The 18,226-nt window shown below is 49.3% G+C and overlaps 1 protein-coding gene across 2 annotated transcripts in view; it reads right to left on the bottom strand.

Moving 5' to 3' along the window:
- TGFA (transforming growth factor alpha) overlaps positions 1-18,226 on the bottom strand; it is a 105,508-nt gene that overhangs the window by 5,414 nt on the left and 81,868 nt on the right. The window contains exons 3-4 of one of the 2 annotated variants that reach the window (XM_032410792.1): positions 13,352-13,472; positions 2,138-2,287 (exon numbers count right to left, since the gene is read on the bottom strand). In XM_032410792.1, the coding sequence (XP_032266683.1) occupies positions 2,138-2,287; positions 13,352-13,472 (271 nt within the window). The remainder of the gene's footprint in view (positions 1-2,137; positions 2,288-13,351; positions 13,473-18,226) is intronic. The other variant, XM_032410793.1, reaches the window with a different exon arrangement.

Genomic DNA, 18,226 nt, shown 5'->3' with positions numbered 1-18,226 from the left:
TGTCACCCGGAGCCCTGGAGCACCAGGGTTACGAGTGCTCCTGCCTCCCTCTGTGGGCGGGAATGAACAGCGTGCGGAGTTCGCATGAAAAAAGAACCAGGGAACCCAAAAGAAGGGCAAAGAAGAAAGCACTAAGGAAGACACTGATTACGTAGATACTTAGAGCTGTCTCCCATGGGATACCACGGAGGACTTTGTTTCTACTCAGTCTAATCCTGACACGTGCCTAATCCACGCATCCACACATGGGGGCTGGGCAGGGTGTCCCGGTGGACACAGGCCCAGACACAAATGAGAAAACAAGCCTGTTGCTGTGCTGCCCCCTTGGTGCCTGGTGGCATCTCATGATCCCTACCCTAGCCCCTCTCTTGGCACTGTCCTGGGAAGGCTACCAGGGCCCCCGAATCTTTGGGCAGCAGAGCTGAGAAGGAGCCTGAGACCTTCCTGCATAACATACTTCTGTCATGGGGGGCCAGAGCGGTCTGATTCCAGATCCATCATCAGAGATTACTCTTTTGCAGTTGGCTAGCAGTGGGCTTATTGCAGTCGCTTCCTAGCAAGGAGCATTCCAGTGCAGTGAGACCAAGGCCTCCAGGACCCTCTGGCATGGGATAAGCTGGTCCCAACCAACTCTGTAACTCAGGAGGGCCCCATGCACAGGCAACCAGCAGCCTGGTTAGGGTAAGGGCTTAGTCTCTGGCTCAGGGATTCTGGACTTGGTCTCTAGCAAGGATGGGCTGGGAAAAGACAGAAGGGAGGTGGGACCGGCTGCCTTCCTGGGAAAGAGAGAAGCCGTCCAGGCATCCTAGACTGTCCCTGTCTCCAGAGAATCTGGCAAAATTTGCTTTTAAATCCCTCTGGAGAAGCTCAGAGGGGCATGCAGTTCTTGTTCCTGAGGCTCTGGGACCCTCCTGGCCACAGAAAGAGAGGACTACGGACATCATGTGTGAGCACACACAGCTAGACAGCCATGAGAACTGCCCTCACGTGTGGCAGAGCCTGGGCTATTTTCCAGCCCGAGCCAGGACTGCTTGTCCACTCTATCTTTTCCAAGACAGGTGGGAGAGGGACACATACTGCTTGAAGAGGAAGGAAAGGCCGGCTCAGTTCAACCTCCTCCCGCACCACATAATGCTGACGTGGGCCACAAGGACTGAAGCTAGGGCCGCCGTGAGCAGGGCGGGGCTCTACGGGGCATCCATTTGCTGCCAGAACCAGAGGCGTAGATGTTGCCCCAACAGCAACAAACCAATAAACAAAACAGGACAGAGACTCATAATTACCTGTCCAAACTCCACACAACCTCAGAGGGCTACAGTCTGGCTTCCTTCATTAACACACAGCTGCCTCCTCCGGCCTTTGCCGGGATGGCCCATCCACTACCATCTCTATCATGAGTTAATCTACACTGAGCCGACTGGGAGCCTTTAGCTCTTCTGTGAATTCCTTATGCATAGCCAATTAGGTATAAATTCTCAGAGGCCTTGCTCTGTGAATTAGATGTCTCTAGATATTTCCAGGGACTACATCTGGCCAGATGCTGTGAACACAGCACTAGGGAGTCTCCCTCCGTGGAGCAGTCCAGATATGGGCAAGCAAATAAGTCCAAGAAAAGGGTCTCTGTTGGTCTAGGGCTCAGGAAGGCTTTCTGGAACATGCAAGATGAGTTTTGGAAAATGCAGGAGGGGGAGAGAAGTGGAAAAAGGGGAAGGGCTGCCATCAGCCTGTCCAAATGGTAACCGAGACGTCTGATGTGGCTTTGGGATTTGCAAAGTGCCTTCGGCAGAAAGGAAGCACCTCTGCCACTTGCCAAAGGAAGCTGGGAGCCATTTCTAGCTCTCTGGAACGCCTGCACGTCCCCTTCATAACTCTGAAGGCTCCAACCCCAGCGGCGGAGAGAGAGCACGCACCTTTGCTTCTCCACTGGCTTCCAGCCATGCACAGACCCACTGCTGGGGACCCTCCCAGGATGCGTGCCCGTGACACAGCGTGGCCGTTACCGAAGGTCCTCTCGGCTTCGCTGACACCAATCAGACACCACAGCAATAAGCCACGCCGAGGGGGCCCTGTCATCTGGGCATGCTGCAGACGGCCCAGTGAGCGGGACCTGACGTTAGGGGTGGCGGCAAATACTTACTGTATCAGCACACACGCGATGATGAGGACAGCCAGGGCCACGATGGAGACCACCACCAGGGCGGTGATGGCCTGCTTCTTCTGGCTGGCGGCCACCACGGCCAGGAGGTCGGCATGCTCACAGCGTGCGCCCACGTACCCAGAATGGCAGCTGCGGAAGAGAGGAAGGTCAGCATGCTCTTCTGGCAGAGCTCTCGTTCCCCTAACCCCCCACTCCCCCCAGAGAAGGCTGGACCAGAGGGAAAAGCCCCTAGGAAAAGCCCCAAGGGGCCCCTCCAGCCTTCGCGATTGGAGGTAAAGGTGTCTGCAAACTCGCTCCTACTTCCCCGCCCGGGCACCTCTTGCTTGGAGAGTGTGGGACCACTGATCAGCCTGCTCATGTGAGGAAGCACTTCACTGTTATTGCTACTATGTCAGATGCTGGGGATAAAGAAGGCAGCAAGTGTGTTTAGGACACCAAGTTCATTTTGGCAGTTCATAAAAACCCAGGTTATTTTTAAACTAAGTGCATATATTCAGAATTTGATGATAAGAGAAAGAAAACACACTAAACCAGACCCGGGCTGTGGTTTGCTTTATCGTTTTCATCAAATTTAGTTAGCCCTGCGAGCATTTACTGGGGCAGGGGGGGCAGCGCACAGGTTTGTACTGAAGTCGGGGCCAGGGCCACCATCTGGTAAATGCAGGACCTGGGAAGCCACCAACCTGCTTCTCATTTCCAACAGCACCTGGCCTCGTTCCACTGGAGGATCAGCAAGGGCATGAAAGAGGTCATGCCCTTGAACATGCCCTGTGGCCTGTAAGGGTCACTACCTATACCAATGTGATATTAATGGTATTACTAATATCCAAAGGCTCTTTCACTTTAGTAACAGTCTCCTCCTGTATGCGGAAGGCTGATGCTGCTCAGCAACCCCCCCCCCCCCCCCCCCCCGCGGACGCCCCCCGCCGCCCCCCCCCCCCCCCCCCCCCCCCCGATCCTGGGGCCACCCAAGTGGTTCTTGTAGGATGTTCCTCAGGACTGGTTCCAGCCATAAGGAAGGGATGGTTATTTTCTGCTGCAGGCATTTTCCCCCCTCCAAGCATATGAGTCTGCTCAACAGAAGATACTTCGCTTATGCACAGGTCCCATTGTCCAGATGACTTTGTTATTGTAAAGAAAATGTTTGATCACCACTGTCTTCTCAGGTGGGGAAGCTTCCTTCCCACAGGGACTTCCCCAAGAGCAGCCTGCACCAAACATCACACACTGGATTTAAAGTTTTTGTTTTTTTCCCAAAACATGGCAATGATAGCTAAACTTTTTTTTTTTTTTTTTTTTTTTTTTAGGAGTCTTTTGATGAAATAGCCAGTCTGTCACCTTCACGTTTAGATTAAAAGGCCTTTGAAGAACAAGGAGAAAGAAAATGGGATTAAGGGTCCTGGTTGCCTGCTATTTGTGGTTCGCTTAAACCTGTGCTCCTGGGCTTTCAGACCCCAGATGCCAGAGGGAGACTTGGGGCCACAGGATAAACACGGTGTATTTTTCTGGAGCATAGGTTTTGCTCAATGTTAACAAAAATTTAATCATCTTAATGTTCAAGGAACAGGTACAGTATGGTTTAAGATTTATGCCAAACAGGAGATGTTGCAAAAATTGCTGCTGAAGGCTTCACCCTGGATAGCAGAGCATACGAGCTTGTCTTTAGCACTGCGTAATGGAGGCCTTTCACTGGGGCTCTTTATCCCAGAGCCCACTTGTTATATACGTTACTTAAAGGTATTTTTCAATTTGCACTCAGGCCCTTGCTTTTCTGCTATGGGTTACTGTACATTTGACATATGTTTTGCCTTTTAATTCTTGCACAGAAAAGTCAAGTCATTTGCCTGTGCCACCCTGCTAGGGAAGAGAGAGAAATTCACACTCAGGTCTGCTCAGCCCAGAGTCTGGGTTCTTGCATAGCCCAGTGTCCGTGCTGCTTCCTCCTCAGACAGTGCAGTGAGGGTCTGTGTGTCCATTTGTGAAGAGTCCAGGCTGCAAAAGGGTAAGCGTTCCCATTTCTGAAACGTTCCTACTCGGACCTCCAGGCCCTGGGAGAGAAAGGTTCTAACGCCTCCCTAACCACTTGGTTCTGTGAACCTTATGGATTAACCCATTACCACTGGGGACTCCAAGAAATCCCATTTAAAAAAAGAGTGGCATCCAAGTGCTAATTATAACACATACCCTTTATTGCCAAATTCCTATATGAATCAATCTCTTTTGTTCCCAACAATCACAAATGCATGTGAGGTCAGGGCTGCTACTTACCTTCTTTATAGATGAGGAAATGGGGGCCAGGGGGCTTCTGGGTTTAAAAACTAACCATCTCAACCAGGAAGGCTACCTTTCTACGGTAATGCAGACTGGTGTGGAAGACACTCTGGGGTAGTGATTTCATGGCAAGCTCACAAAACTCACTGCAGGAAGAAAGATGGACTGCTCACTGCCCCGTAAAGAGGTGTCCTTGCGGTGGGTGTGCCAAGTTGCCGAGGTTCCCCTTAAACGGTGCCATCTTAACTCACTAAGAAAGCTAACCCTCTGGGCTGGGTCACCTTCTGCTGACTTTCCATATTCTTCCTTCCAGAGGAACATTCCCCGTTTGTGTGCTGGGCCCTTCACAACCAGCCTGGCCTCACAACTGCCCCTGGCAGGGCTCCTAGCCCCTTGGGAAAGTCTTCATGTCAACAAGAATGTCTCTGTCACCCAGTGTCACCGCTGTACATACCCACATCTCAGTCTCCCTGAAGTGGGGAGCCCAACGTGCTTGTGAACACAAGCTTGCCCAGCGAGGCACACGGCTGCTGCCTAACAGACGAGACTCCAGGTCATGGCTTAGGTGAGCTCTGAGAATAGTGGATCTTCGCCCCAAGCAGCCAACTGCAGCTGGGGGGCAGAATACCAGATCCTTGGGCTTTACCCAAGGTCAAAATCTCTCTGAAAATGGGTGTTTTGAAGAAAAGGCCAAAAGGAATTCTGATGAAGCCAGAGTTGAGAGCCACCATGAAGGTTTTACCAGTGACACGCACTTTGGCTGCCCACTGGAATTGCCTGGGGAGCTTGAATAAATCCTGAGGTCCAGGCCACACCCTAGACCAGCTACATGAATATTTCTGGGAGTAAGGCCTGTCATGAGTGTTTTTAAAGCTCCCAGACGATTCCACCTGGCAGCCACAGTCGAGAGCCACAATTTAGACTTTTTGGCCCTGGGGTAGAGGGAGGTCCTTTCTCTTCCCAGATCATTTGTGAATAGTGGGGATGCTTCCCAGTTGCTTTTTTATGAGGTGGGGAAAAAGAAAAGGTTTGGTGACATAGCTTTTCTTTAAAAAAAAAACAAAAACAAAACAAAAAACAAAAAAAAAAACTTCCCAAGCTTCTACTGATATTAGACTTCATTATGCCGATTATATTAGGTACAAATCACATAAGGAGGGGAAGAGTCACCTCACCTGGTTGTAAATGAATCAGGCTTGACTCAGCTGCTGTCCTTCCCTTTACCTCAGGTAGGCCCTGGTTCCCACCTGACTGCATAGTGGAATCACCTGGGAAGATGTGGCAAATGCCAGGGCCAAGGTCACACCCCCAGAGATGCTCATCCGATTGGACTGGGCACCCAGGTGATTCTCATGTGCATCCAGGCCTGAGAACCACTGAGGTAGAACCATTGTTTAAGTACACAGACTCAAGAACCAGCAATGCAAAACCTCCACTTCCCTTTCTCATTCCTTCTCTCCCTCCCTCCCTCCCTCCCTCCGGGCATTTCCTCAGGGTGGTGGCTATAAAATGGGCCCCCCATATCAGGCGCAGGAGAAACAGGAGATGTTACAACCCTGTTTCAGAAAGGAATCTGAACAGAATCGGAGTTGTTTTATCACAAGGGGGAATGGAAAATGTGTTAAGATTGAACATTTTCGTACATCATTTGACCAATTTCATCTGTCTGCAGTGGGTTTTACCAAACACAAAGATCCTGGAATGCTGTTTTGTCTTCACAATTCTGAAATAAGGCTCTGGAGTCCCATTCAGGCTACTTCTCCCAAATAAAAACCAAAAAGAAAGAAGCGCACCAGGAAGAAAGAGCATAGCACAGAAGGGAAAAGGAGGCTGGCCAAGCCGCAAGAGGAGCTGGAAATAAAGGCACTGTGCTCCAGCCAGCTGGGTCCCCGAGGCCCTTCCATTTTTGTTACTCTGTCAAGATTGCTCTGGTGCTTTTCATAGGCGCAAACTGTGGCTGTAGGCCTCTCCTTTTGAACAAGAAGGATGAAATTATCCACACTGTGCCTTTCTCACCCCTCTGCCAAGGGCTTGCAAACCTTCCAGTCCCGCAGACTTGCTCCATTTTCTCCGCAAGTCCCTGTTTCACCTGGTTCACGGGGCCCTTTTCCAATTTTCAAGAAATAGGATAATGCATATAGGGCTATGCCCTTAAACATTTTTTTCTTAAAAAACTTCAACTGGAAAAGGAAATTTTCTAAGCAAATTGGAAAGTACATAAATTATAATAAAGCAGAAAGGAGAAAAAAAAGCTCACACTGTTGCCAACCCCACCTCCCCAAATGGCAAACGGACATGTTTCTCTTTAAACTATTTCTATCTAGTTTTTAACTTTTTTTTTTTTTACAATTTTGCATCAATATATCATCTCACATCTCTTCACCATGTTACTTATGTCATTGCATTTAAAATGTCGTACAGTAATATATGTACGCAGCTTGCTTCACCAAACCTTTACCATTTAGGCTGTATCCAATTTTGATATCATAAATACTGTCAGGTGGTTACCTTAATGTACACAGCTTTGTTTGCATTTGAGATTATTTCCTCAGGATAGGGTCCCACAAGAGGGCACGACATGGTACAGACTTTAGAGCCAAACTGTCATGGGTTCAAATCTCATTCCTTGCTTCATGCCTGTGTGACCCTCAGCAAATTACTTAACCTCTCTGTGCCACTGAGTCTGCATCTTTAAAATGATAATAAAACTTACTTCACAGAGTTGTTATGAGAACTGCCGTTAATATCTTAGTGTCTGACCCAAGCGCTGTGTGTTAAAAATGTAAATAAAAGGATGGGAGCATTTTTAAGGCTCTTAAGAGACGTTGTCTTTATAAACAATGATGTATTCTCTGGCAGGAGGCCAGTCCTCTTTTAGCCAAGTCTTTTGGCACATGTCCCAAGATACGGTCTTCACTATGAGGGTCAAGGACTGAATTAAGGACCCAGGACCATGGTTTTAGAAATATATTTACACAAACCTGCCTTTAACATAGAGAAATTCCACAGGGCTCTGGTAGGAATGGGGAAATGGAGCACAAGGACACCTGTACTGGGCTTACCCACTGTTGGCCTCTTAAGAAGTGGATTCGCCAAGGGGCGCCTGGGTGGCTCAGTTGGTTAAGCGACTGCCTTCGGCTCAGGTCATGATCCTGGAGTCCCGGGATCGAGTCCCGCATCGGACTCCCTGCTCAGCAGGGAGTCTGCTTCTCCCTCTGACCCTCCCCCCTCTCGTGCTCTCTCTCAAATAAATAAAATCTTTAAAAAAAAAAAAAAGAAGTGGATTCGCCAAGTCCTATAACCTCTCCGCTTTGAGGGCTGAGGAGGAGGGGGTTGGATGGGGTATGGGCTTCTTCTCTGCAGCTCTGATCCCGGGGGCCTCATAGACAGCCATGGGTTTGGTGGTCTACCTGACTTCCACTGCTCCTTTCGGCAGGACCTTACAACATCCTCCAGGAGTGGCGACGGTCACAGTGTCTGGTAACTGAGCCCTCCTGCTCTGCGGGAAACTGGGCCTGAATGTTCTCCAGTGCTATCTAATAGAACTGTTATGATGATGGAAACAGTCTATATCCGTGCTGTCCCGTACGGTAGCCACTAGCCACCTGGAGCTGCTGAGTATTTGACTGTGGCAGGTGAGGCCTGGAAACTAATTTCAATGAAGTGATTTAATTTAAATAGTCCTGTGTGTCTAGTGGCTCTCATCTCGGACAGCAACAGCTTTGCATGCATTATGGTCACTGGGCCCTCATAACAATGCTGTGAAATATTAATATCCCCACTTACGGAGCTAAGCCACTTGTATGAGAGACTCAAGTCTGTCTGACCTCCAAATCCATTCATTGCTGGGTTATCCTGCCTGGTGTGTGACCCTCAGGGTCTGCTTCTGGTGTGGGTAGAGAGAATGAGGACATGCACTTTCTCCAGACATATGGTTGGAATAATGTCATAACTAATTTTTTTTTTAAGTAAGCTCTAGGGATGTCTGGGTGGCTTAGTCGGTTAAGCGTCTGCCTTCGGCTCAGGTCATGATCCCAGGGTCCTAGGACAGAGCCCCGCATCGGGCTCCCTGCTCAGTGGGGAGCCTGCTTCTCCCTCTGCCTGCCGCTCCCCCTGCTTGTGCTCGCTGACAAATAAATTTAAAAAATTTTAAGAAAAAAATAAAATAAGCTCTATGCCCAACGTAGGGCTTGAACTCATGACCCTGAGATCAGGAGTTGCATGCTCTACCGAGTCAGCCCGGCACCCCAATGTTGTAACTTAACCCCTACACCCCACCATCTGCCTGCTGTTGGGGTGCCAGAAGATCTACAGAAAGTGGCTTGAGCCCCAAACTGCTCCCTATCTTGATCTCTTGGGGGTACATCCCTAGTCACATAGCAGCCTGCTGGTGGACTGATGACAGGCTCTTCTCTTTAGATGTTTGACTCTGCTCAGATCCCACTAGAATGTACCGTGGCCAGGGCCATGTGAAATGTTTTCCTTGGCTCAGCAATTTGTTTTCACACTTTGCTGTGGGAAAGTTAAGTCAGGGAGCTCAGTCAATGAAGAGCATTTCGGACAGGTGAGAAACTTCACACTGGTTGTCACTGGCTGAGGACTGGAACTCTTAAAATATGTCACCTGGGTGTCTTCCTTCAACTGTTTCCCTTTGTTTGAAGGCTTCTGCAGGCAGCGGACCAACAGTGTGCTGAATCTGCCTCAGGGGAAAATGGTGTGCAAGTCCTAACCTTGCATTTCTATGGCTTTACTGTCTTTGGAAAGCCTTTTCCCATTTGTTTCCTGATGTAGTTGGGTTCTAGCAGGGATTTATTAAAGGAAGACACAAAATACCATCTAGGGTTCAACTGAAATATAAATGTTTAAGGTTTTGTTCACTATCTTTGGCTATTTCTGACTAGTTATTTGTTTTAACTTTTTTTAGCTCATATTTTAGTGTGAGATGTCATTTTAGATTCTCCAGAAACCTAGAGACTGTTGTTTTTATAAAAAACAAAGCTTAAGAGTGACAGTATTTTAGAAAGAGCTCCCTCTTTTTAGACTATCATCTTGGGTCACTGTGGGTTTTCTTTATGAGGCCATGACATATATGGCCTTACCTCAAGGTATGTTGGTTTTATTGACCAGAATATGTGTCAGCAACCCAAAGCTGGGGCGGTTCATGCGAGTGAGAACAGAATGTTCTGCTTTCTCTGCACGGACTCAGAGTTTCTGGTCTAGTGGGAATTAATTAATTACCACATTCTTCTAGGTACTGTAATTTCAAAGGGTATAAGGTGTGGTCCTGTCCTCACCAAGCTTACGAGCTCACACGGCAGAAGTGAGCACAGTGGGCTGGTGTGAGGCGAGCAGAAGAGGCAACAGGATGGTCAGGGGCTGACATCCGCTTCAGTGTTGGGGAGCAGTGGGGAGAGGCGGAAAGGGGAACCAGAGAGGGCAAGCCCTGGTCTGGGGATAGTGGGGCAGGTGCACCTATATTCTAGCCAAACGGCACATTTGGGAGTTCAGGCCTGATCTGATGCCGCCATTTGTCTGTTTATTCGATAGGGCTGGGCATCCACATGGAGAATAAAATGTGACTTCTAAAATGCTGACAACTAATTAAAACTACCAAAGAACGATGCAGATCATCATGTACTGCCACATAAAACACATCTGTGGGCTGAATACAACTCCCCTGCGCTGCCAAGATCCAGTGGGGAAACTGAGATAAAGCGATGGTAATTGCTTGCGTGGCTGTGCATCCCTACAAATGGTCAGTTTTTCCAAACCGCAAGGATGGCCCAGCTGTTTCTGGAAGATCCTGCACTCAGCCCACGGAGAGGACTTTAAGAGTCTGTGGTCAGGGCAAAGAGCTTGGGAATGACCTTGATGTTTCTCTTTACAGGTTTCTCTTTACATGGGGAAGATGCCAACACCTTTCTTGGAAACAGAAGAGCTTAGTGACTTGAGATGTTAAAAAGTAAAATTCAACTGAGTAAATTCAAGATCAAATTGGCTTTATTCAGTGATTTCTGAATCAGGCTGCATCCCATCTAGCAAGTAGAAAGGAATTCCAAGGAGTTATACAAGATGGGAGACTTGTATAAGCAGAAGGGGGCAGGGACAGGGAAAGAGTAGACGATCTCATCTTTCTTTGGGGGACAGAAGGGGTCTATCAGGCAAACTACTTCATTAGAGCTGACCAGGGAAATTCCAGACTGATTGGCTAAGCACATTTCTGGGGCAGGCTGAAACTGCAATTGGGTTAGGTATTACGTTTTGGTTTGGTGATATGGGCTTAGCACAAGTGACTCTATTTTGGACCTGTTGTCTCTTTTTTAACAGAGGTGAACTTTTTAGAGCTGAGACAGAGTGCCCTCCGGGGCAGTAGCTGAGAACATGGGTTTGGGGGTTTGAATCGATCAGACTGAATCCTAAGTTCTGCCATTTACTAGCTCTGGGACTCTGGGCAAATCGCTTCTGTGAGCCGGCTCAGTTTTCTCATTTATACAACAAGAACAAGAATTCCCACTTGAGAAGGGAGTTGTGGGGACTCCATGAGTCATTATATATATAGAGTGCTGGGAGCCAGGCCTGGCCCATGGCTAGAGCTTTTATTGAAAGCTTATTATTAATAGCAATATTTATAATGTGAATGGGGGGAGAGACAGTCAATCATCCTGATTATCAAAATGCAATGGTGTGTAAGTGTGATGGACAATTAGCTCCCTGAGCCAAGAGCAGGGCTTGGAATCCAGAGTGAACAGAACAAGAAACCACCTGCCCCCTGCTTTCAGAAGGCTTCCTCCAGCTGATTGGGGGGGGGGGGGTCTTAGCCACAGATGAGGTTATTGCTTTGGCTCATCTGATGATCCAGGCTTGAGGTTGTTGGCTCTCACAAAATTTATACCAGCCCTTGATCTGGTGGGGAAGGCATCGGAGGAAGAAAAACTAAGCTGAAATTTGGTCAGAACTTGGCAAAGACTTGGCTTCTTTCTCCAAAGACGATCCTCCCAACCCATAGCTGGGTGCACTGGGCACTGCTGGAGGGGTGAATGCCTTCTGCCTGCCACACTGGGAGGCTTTCTGATATCTGGGCCAGAGGCAAAACTTCCTTTCTGGGCTAGTGTTTTCCACAATGACTGGGCTACTAACAAAACAATCCCATCAGTCCCCCAGGGGTCCCATGTATATTTTAATAAAAATGACAATCATGAAGAATGACTGATGATCATCATCACTGTGGCTTGTATTTACGGGGTAGGGAGGGCTCAAGCTCTGCAGACACGACCTGGGGCCTCACACAGTCCTATCAGGAGGAAGGTAGCCAGCTCGCTTCATCAGATGAGGCTTGAAGCCACCCAAGGGGCCTGCCCACACTCACACAGCTGCACCTCCGAAAGAGGAAAGCCCCGCCCACCGCTTTTTCTGCGCAAGCTCTCCCGAGTCACAATAGCTCTTGGGCTAATGCATCGGACACCCTTAGCATCATGGTTAAACACTCAGCTTCAGGAGCTAGACTGTCGACGTTTGACTGCAAGCTCTGCTCTGCGACCTAGGCACGAGCTCTCTGTGCCTAACTCGTGGGGTCATGAGGAGGATTACATGAGTTAGCACACAGATCACGCCTGGAATGGTGTCTGGCGTGAAGCAAAAAAAGTTCAATAAATGCTAGCTTTTGTTAATATTTTAGTATCACTTACTGGTACTATTAAGTTGGACCATATGGAATTGCTACCTTTCCGCCAGTCGTGACCTATAGAAATGGCAACTTCATACAGATGGGTGGTTTTTAATGGGGGCAGAGGGCGGACTTTGTTTCCTCCCACCCGTCAGGGGACATCTGGCAATCTGGAGACATTTTGATGGTCACCACGGTAAGGTGGTGGGACTCCTGGGCACCTACTGGGTGGAGGCCAGGGCTGCCGCTAACATCCCTCAGTGCACAGCAAAGGATTACCCAGCCCCGGATGTCAATAGTGCCACGGTTCAGTATGGGGCCACCTAAGAGTATTCTACTATGGACAGATTCATTTTCTTAAAACATCCCTTCCCCAAACCAACGTGGCTCCCGCTGCCTAGAGAATAAAGGCTCACTTCCAATAGGCTCTGGCCTCCCATTTGTCTCCAATCTTGTCTCCTCCTGCTGTAGCCACAACAGGTATCCTGTAACAGCAGGTCCCCCGACACTCCAGGCCTGGAATAACCTCTCTCTTCTCCCCACTAGGCAAACCCTAACACCTGCTCTGGGGAGCTTTCCTCAAGTGCCTTTCTTCCCCAGCCTGGCTGACCATGGCAATCCCCAGTGGCTCTTAACTAATGTGACTCCTGGGTCCCATTCCTGGAGATGATGATTCAATGGGTTGGGGTGGGGCTCGGCTATACTTTAAGAAGCAGCCCCAGGGGGCTCGTGCTCGGCCTGGCGTGGAAACCTCTGTGCATTGGCACACATCTTGATTTCCAAGCTGTTCTTCGTTCTGATACGGCTTATGTACACTAACCGTTTGCACGCACTTCCAGCTTATTTTATTAGCTGTGCTATAAAGATGCTGGAGGGCAGAGACCTTTTTGGAGACACTGCTACTCAGAGGGATCCAACCCAACACCTTGCCCTCAAGAAATTCTAACGAGTGAATTAAACTTGAATCCAGGACTCTTCAGGCTTTGCAATAACCCAGGAGCGACCCAAGGTGCTTGTGAAAAATGCAGACCCCCAGGCTCCAACCCTCAGGGGTTCTGCCTCAGTGACTTTGGGCTGGGGCCCTGGAATCTGGATTTTTCACCAGCTGGGTGTGAAGCAGCAGTCCCTCAGCCTGCTGCTCTGATCCTCCATGTCCAGCTTCCGGGGTCTCAGGCGTGTCTCGTGGAGGTAAATGTTCTTGTAATTGGTTGCTGGGATGCCCCCAGCCCCAGAATCTCAGGACACAAGGGAACACTTACACGCATGCTGGCTTGTCTTCCTGCACCAAAAACCTGCAGGTTCCATGGAAGCAGAACTGACTGTGGGAATCTGGGCAGTCATTAAAATGGGACACCACAGCTGCGGCCACAGGCGGGTCTGCTGGAGAGAGAGAAGACATTTGGCTCAGACCCATGGCTTAGCAAGACACACCCGCAGGCCCTCACCAATCAAGGAGCAGGGGCACCCTCTTGGCTGGGATTTCTAGTCCCTCCCTGCCTGTCGTCCTCAGAGCTCCCTCACTTTCTAGTGGCCAGTCCAGGACCAGAGACACCTACATCACGCACTTCCCAGCAGGGCTGTATTATGTACTTACCAAGGTCGAAAACAAAACAATCTCTCCAAAAGATTCAGTGTAATTCAGAGATACCACGGCAATTTTAGCTACCAGAGCATTTAAAGCCTATTCCCCACGCGACCTGATTTTACTTTTGCAAAGCGACAGTGATCATTCTTTTAAGAGAGCCTTCACAAAACTGGTTTTTTAAAAAAGATTTTATTTATTTTTTGACAGAGAGAGATAGCCAGAGAGGGAACACAAGCAGGCGGAGTGGGAGAGGGAGAAGCAGGCTTCCCGTGGAGCAGGGAGCCCAATGCGGGGCTCCATCCCAGAACCCTGGGATCATGACCTGAGCTGAAGGCAGATGCTTAACGACTGAGCCACCCAGGCACCCCTATAAAACTCTGTTTTAAAGGCAAGAAACCAGAAAGTAGTTACAGAGGTGTACTAAATGACCATTAAATTGATGCTGAGGAAGAACAGTTAATGACACAGACAGATGCTCATGATACATTATTGTAAGTGAAACTGGTACATTTCCCATTTGGCCTATAACGTATAATTCTACTGAAATAAAAAGAAATTTAGATACAAAGAAGTCTGGGAAAGCTATACATAAAAATGGTAGCAAGAGGCTCTCTTGGATCACTCCTAATCCCACCATGAAGATGACTGAAAGCCCGGAGGTCCACCCGGGAGCAGCACCCACAGTACCGGGAAAGCTGGGAGCTGGCAGGAAGGGCGGCAGAGTCTGGGAAAGAGGTCCCACTCACAGCCCTGGCTCCCGTCACTCACAAGAGCCTGGGGTGTTACCAAACCTTTCCGGGTTTTCCTTCCTTGGCTTTCAGACGGGAATAAAAACAACCACCAGGAGCACCCTACGGAACAACACATGAACAGACCCGCTGACCAGCCCATAGGGCATCACTTTGGATTTATTTTAATGGACTCCAGTAGCCTTGTTTTGTCCAAGTAACACTCGAGACCCAGTAGATAGCTATTTCAAGATGGCATGATAGATGCAGCTTCCATGCTTTTTCAAAAGGTCCTCTTATGCTTGTGTTTTGGGGAGTGGTCTTTCCTACTTTTTTTTTTTTTGAAAAAGTATGTTCTTAGAGCTCTTGCTCTTGGAGAAAAGGCAGACCATTTCTTATTGTGGGGTTTTAGACTACCACTAAATATTAAACTCACATTGCCATCTCTCCATTCATGAATTGCTTCTAGAAGTGTCATCTTTGGAAATCTCATAATTCCAGTGGAAAAACTGGAGGCTGAAAATTCAACAGATTTCCTGGTGCAGAAGGTGAGAGACTGCTTAGTGGCCATGAGCACGGGCTTAAGATGCAGAAACACAGGGGTCAGTCTGAATCCTGCCTCTGCCACCACTTGAGCCCCTCTAGCCTGCCTCTGCCTCCATGAGATGGGGAGTCCACCTGCCTCCTGGCTGGCTCTGAGGGCTGACCGAGGCAAAAGTTGTTCAGTACTGGACTCCGCACACGCTCTGGTACGTATCACTCGGCTGTTAGTTCTTCCATCACTGATAATCCCAAGATGCTAATGAATCTCCACGTGTGGTCAGACCATTACAGTATATGATCTCTCCCTCCCACCATAAATTCAGTGTAGTGTAACAAAAAATCCAAGTGTCCTTATAGATTTCCCCCCGTGAGGACAGGCAGAGGCGCCCAAAGCCAGGTGGAGATGCCGGCCCGCGGCTGCTGGTCAGCCTCGCCTCTGCTGTGGCAGCTCCCTGTCCAGCAGCGGCCTCCGGGACATGTGGTCCAACTGCCTCAGCTGGTAACAGCGAGCCGGCGAGTCCGAGGCCCGGGTGGTTGAGGAATGGGCTTGCTCACTTACAGACCGTGGATACCGGGATGTTGAGGCTGGAAGGGTCTGCCGCGGTTCACCTAACTGGCTTCTCTGTGCTCATTAAACTTGTCGAAGAGCAAATACAAAGAGATGAGGGGCTGGAGACCAGTGGATCTAATTTGATTTGGACCCTGAAAAAGGCTTTTGATAAGCTCCACAAAAGGCCCTTTAGACGACTACCTCCAAGCAGCTAGTGGGAGTCCCTTGGCAGGGTTCAGAGTTGGGCTCCTCAGATGTCTGTGGACCAGCAGCTTTAAGCCCCCTGGAGCTCACCAGAGAGCCCAGTTCACAGGCCCTGCCCTTGGACCTACTGAATTAGGATCTTTGGGATGGTGCCCAAGAATCTCTGTGACAAGCTTTCTAGGTGATTTTTTTTTTTCCCCTAAAAGTCAGGTTTATTGAGCTAGAATTGATGTAGCATACCCGGGCCCTCCAGGTGATTCTGATGTGCATTGATGTGGAGACCCAGGCTTGTATTATACACGAGACACACTGTTCAGAGACAAAAGACCTCTTAGGAAAGCAAAACAACAGGGGTCTTGAAAGGGACCCTTTTTGGAGCTGGTCACCTGCCAGCTCTTCAAAACCCAAGTGGCACTAAGGCCTGCAATCTGCTGACATTCTTTGTGGTCAAGTGTCAGGTCACTAGATATGCACTAGAAGAACAACTCGGGATCTGTCCTTTGGGAACGCTACTCTCCAAAACGGATTGGTAAGGAGTAGATTCAATGCCATGTTCTCAGTTAGCCTGTATTTATGGATATTTTGCCTCATCTCATAAATGACTCAAGGAGTCTTTATAAAAATAGGTCTCGTCAAAAAGGGGATGCAAATGGGAAAGATGGGAAAGACGTGAGAGAGAGAGAGAGAGACAGAGGCAGAGAAGGGGTGGGGAGAGAGGAACAGAGGGAGACAGAGACAGGCAATGCAAAAGGAAAGGGGACATCAGGGCAAAGAAGAATAAGGATGGGGGGACAGAGCAAAGAGGCTGGGTGTTAGGCTCATATACGAGGACACACATCAGACGGTCACGCTATGTGCTGAAGCTGAGCGGCATACGGCGCTCTATGCCTCCTAGCGCGGCCCAAGCAAGGATGCACAGGAGCCATCAGATGGAAATGTGCTCATTCTGCACTTGCAGGGCAGGCTCAGCTTGGCCCAGGTCTATGGTCACAGAGCAACTCTTCTTCTGTGGCTGCTTTTGAAGAGCACTTTATGTGTTACAGTGGACAATATCCTCCTCGATTTCCTGGTGACGAGGCAGAAGCATCTGCCAATGTAAACCCTCTGTGTGTCACGCAGCTCACTAAGAAGCCAAAGAGCCCAGGCAATGAGGAAGGTCCCTGCCACGGTCACGGTGACGGCAGCTCACGCACGTCAGAGACCAGGATGAGCACGGGCGTCTGAGGCAGAACTCGGGCTCCATAATCCCACCTGCCTGACGCAGCCCGAGGCACTGAGGTGCCAAGGGAGCTCGATGCCAGTTGACTATCATAATCACAAAAACACCGTTTATTTTTAAAACCTTCTTCCTGATCACAAAAGCGATACATTGCTGTAGAAACCTTTTTGTAAATGCCAATGTAAAATTAAACAAAAGCACCTTAGAGTATAAAAAGTAAAAGCAAGAGAATTACGTAAGTACATGCTGCACACATGCACTCATGTAAACTACTGCTTCCTTCTGTTACTTGCATTTTTCCCCTTTGATATAATCACAAACATCTTAAAAGCAAGCACCTCGTTCAAGAATGGACACAGGGTGACGTCCTGACCCCCGACCCCAAGAAGCTCCATGTGTGTCATGTGCAGGGCAGGTCCTGTTTCCAGCGGCACACCTGGCAGCTTTGGGTTTACATGATCTGCACTTGAGAAGTGGAGGGGAAGGAGGGAACCAGACAGTGGTCCCGGGGGGAGCCACACCGTGGCCCTGTGCTCTCCCTGTGCCATCTCAGTGCGAGCCAGCCACAGCATGAGGAGAGGCAGTGGGCACGCCGGCCCCTAGAGCTGCTGCGCAGGCCTCACGGACTCCGGGGCCCAGAAGCCCCGCGCAAAGCGCGAAGCAGGCTGCAAGTGCGGGGCAGTGATTGTTCCCGTTCTAGGGCTTTTAAAGATGTTTGCCTCGGACACCACCAGAATCAGCAGAGAAAACTCCAACGCTGCAGCACGGTCAGCCCAGACAAGACCATTCCGGCTGATGTTCCCAGAAGCTTCCCCAAGGTTCCAGAGGAAAGGGAGTCTGGGAAGGTCAGGAGGAGGAGAGGAGGGGCTCCCACTTTCTGCGTGCTGCTATGTCCCGGGTGCTGCTTGTGTATCACCTCTCCGATCCAGGCAGGGTAGGCCGTCACGCCAGGTGGAGGATTTGCTCAGTAACTTCAATCAAAATGAGCTTTACAAGGAAACCCCCAAATTCCCAGCATCGTCCCAGAGAATGAGTCTCTCTTTTTCCCTTCCCCCTTCTCTCTCTCTCGCCCTACTCTTTCTCTACCTTCCTCTACTCTCTTGCCTTTTCCCCTCATAATTTGTCTTTCTTTTCTTTCTAAAAACTCAAGGAAATATCAAGTGGAGGAAGGAAAAGCCTAGATACTTATGTAGGAAAGGAAGGCAGTGAAGGCCAACAGGCAACTCGAAGGAGGGCCCCCCAAAAGTCCAGACAGCTGGCTGTACTCCCCTGGGCTCTGGACCCTGTGTTTGTCTCCTCCAGGCC

Source organism: Phoca vitulina, unplaced genomic scaffold (genome assembly GCF_004348235.1).
Source record: "Phoca vitulina isolate PV1807 unplaced genomic scaffold, GSC_HSeal_1.0 scaffold12, whole genome shotgun sequence".
Classification (NCBI taxonomy): Eukaryota; Metazoa; Chordata; class Mammalia; order Carnivora; family Phocidae; genus Phoca; species Phoca vitulina.
Note: the sequence above shows the minus strand (reverse complement) of the source record. Positions and strands in the feature narration are given on the sequence as shown.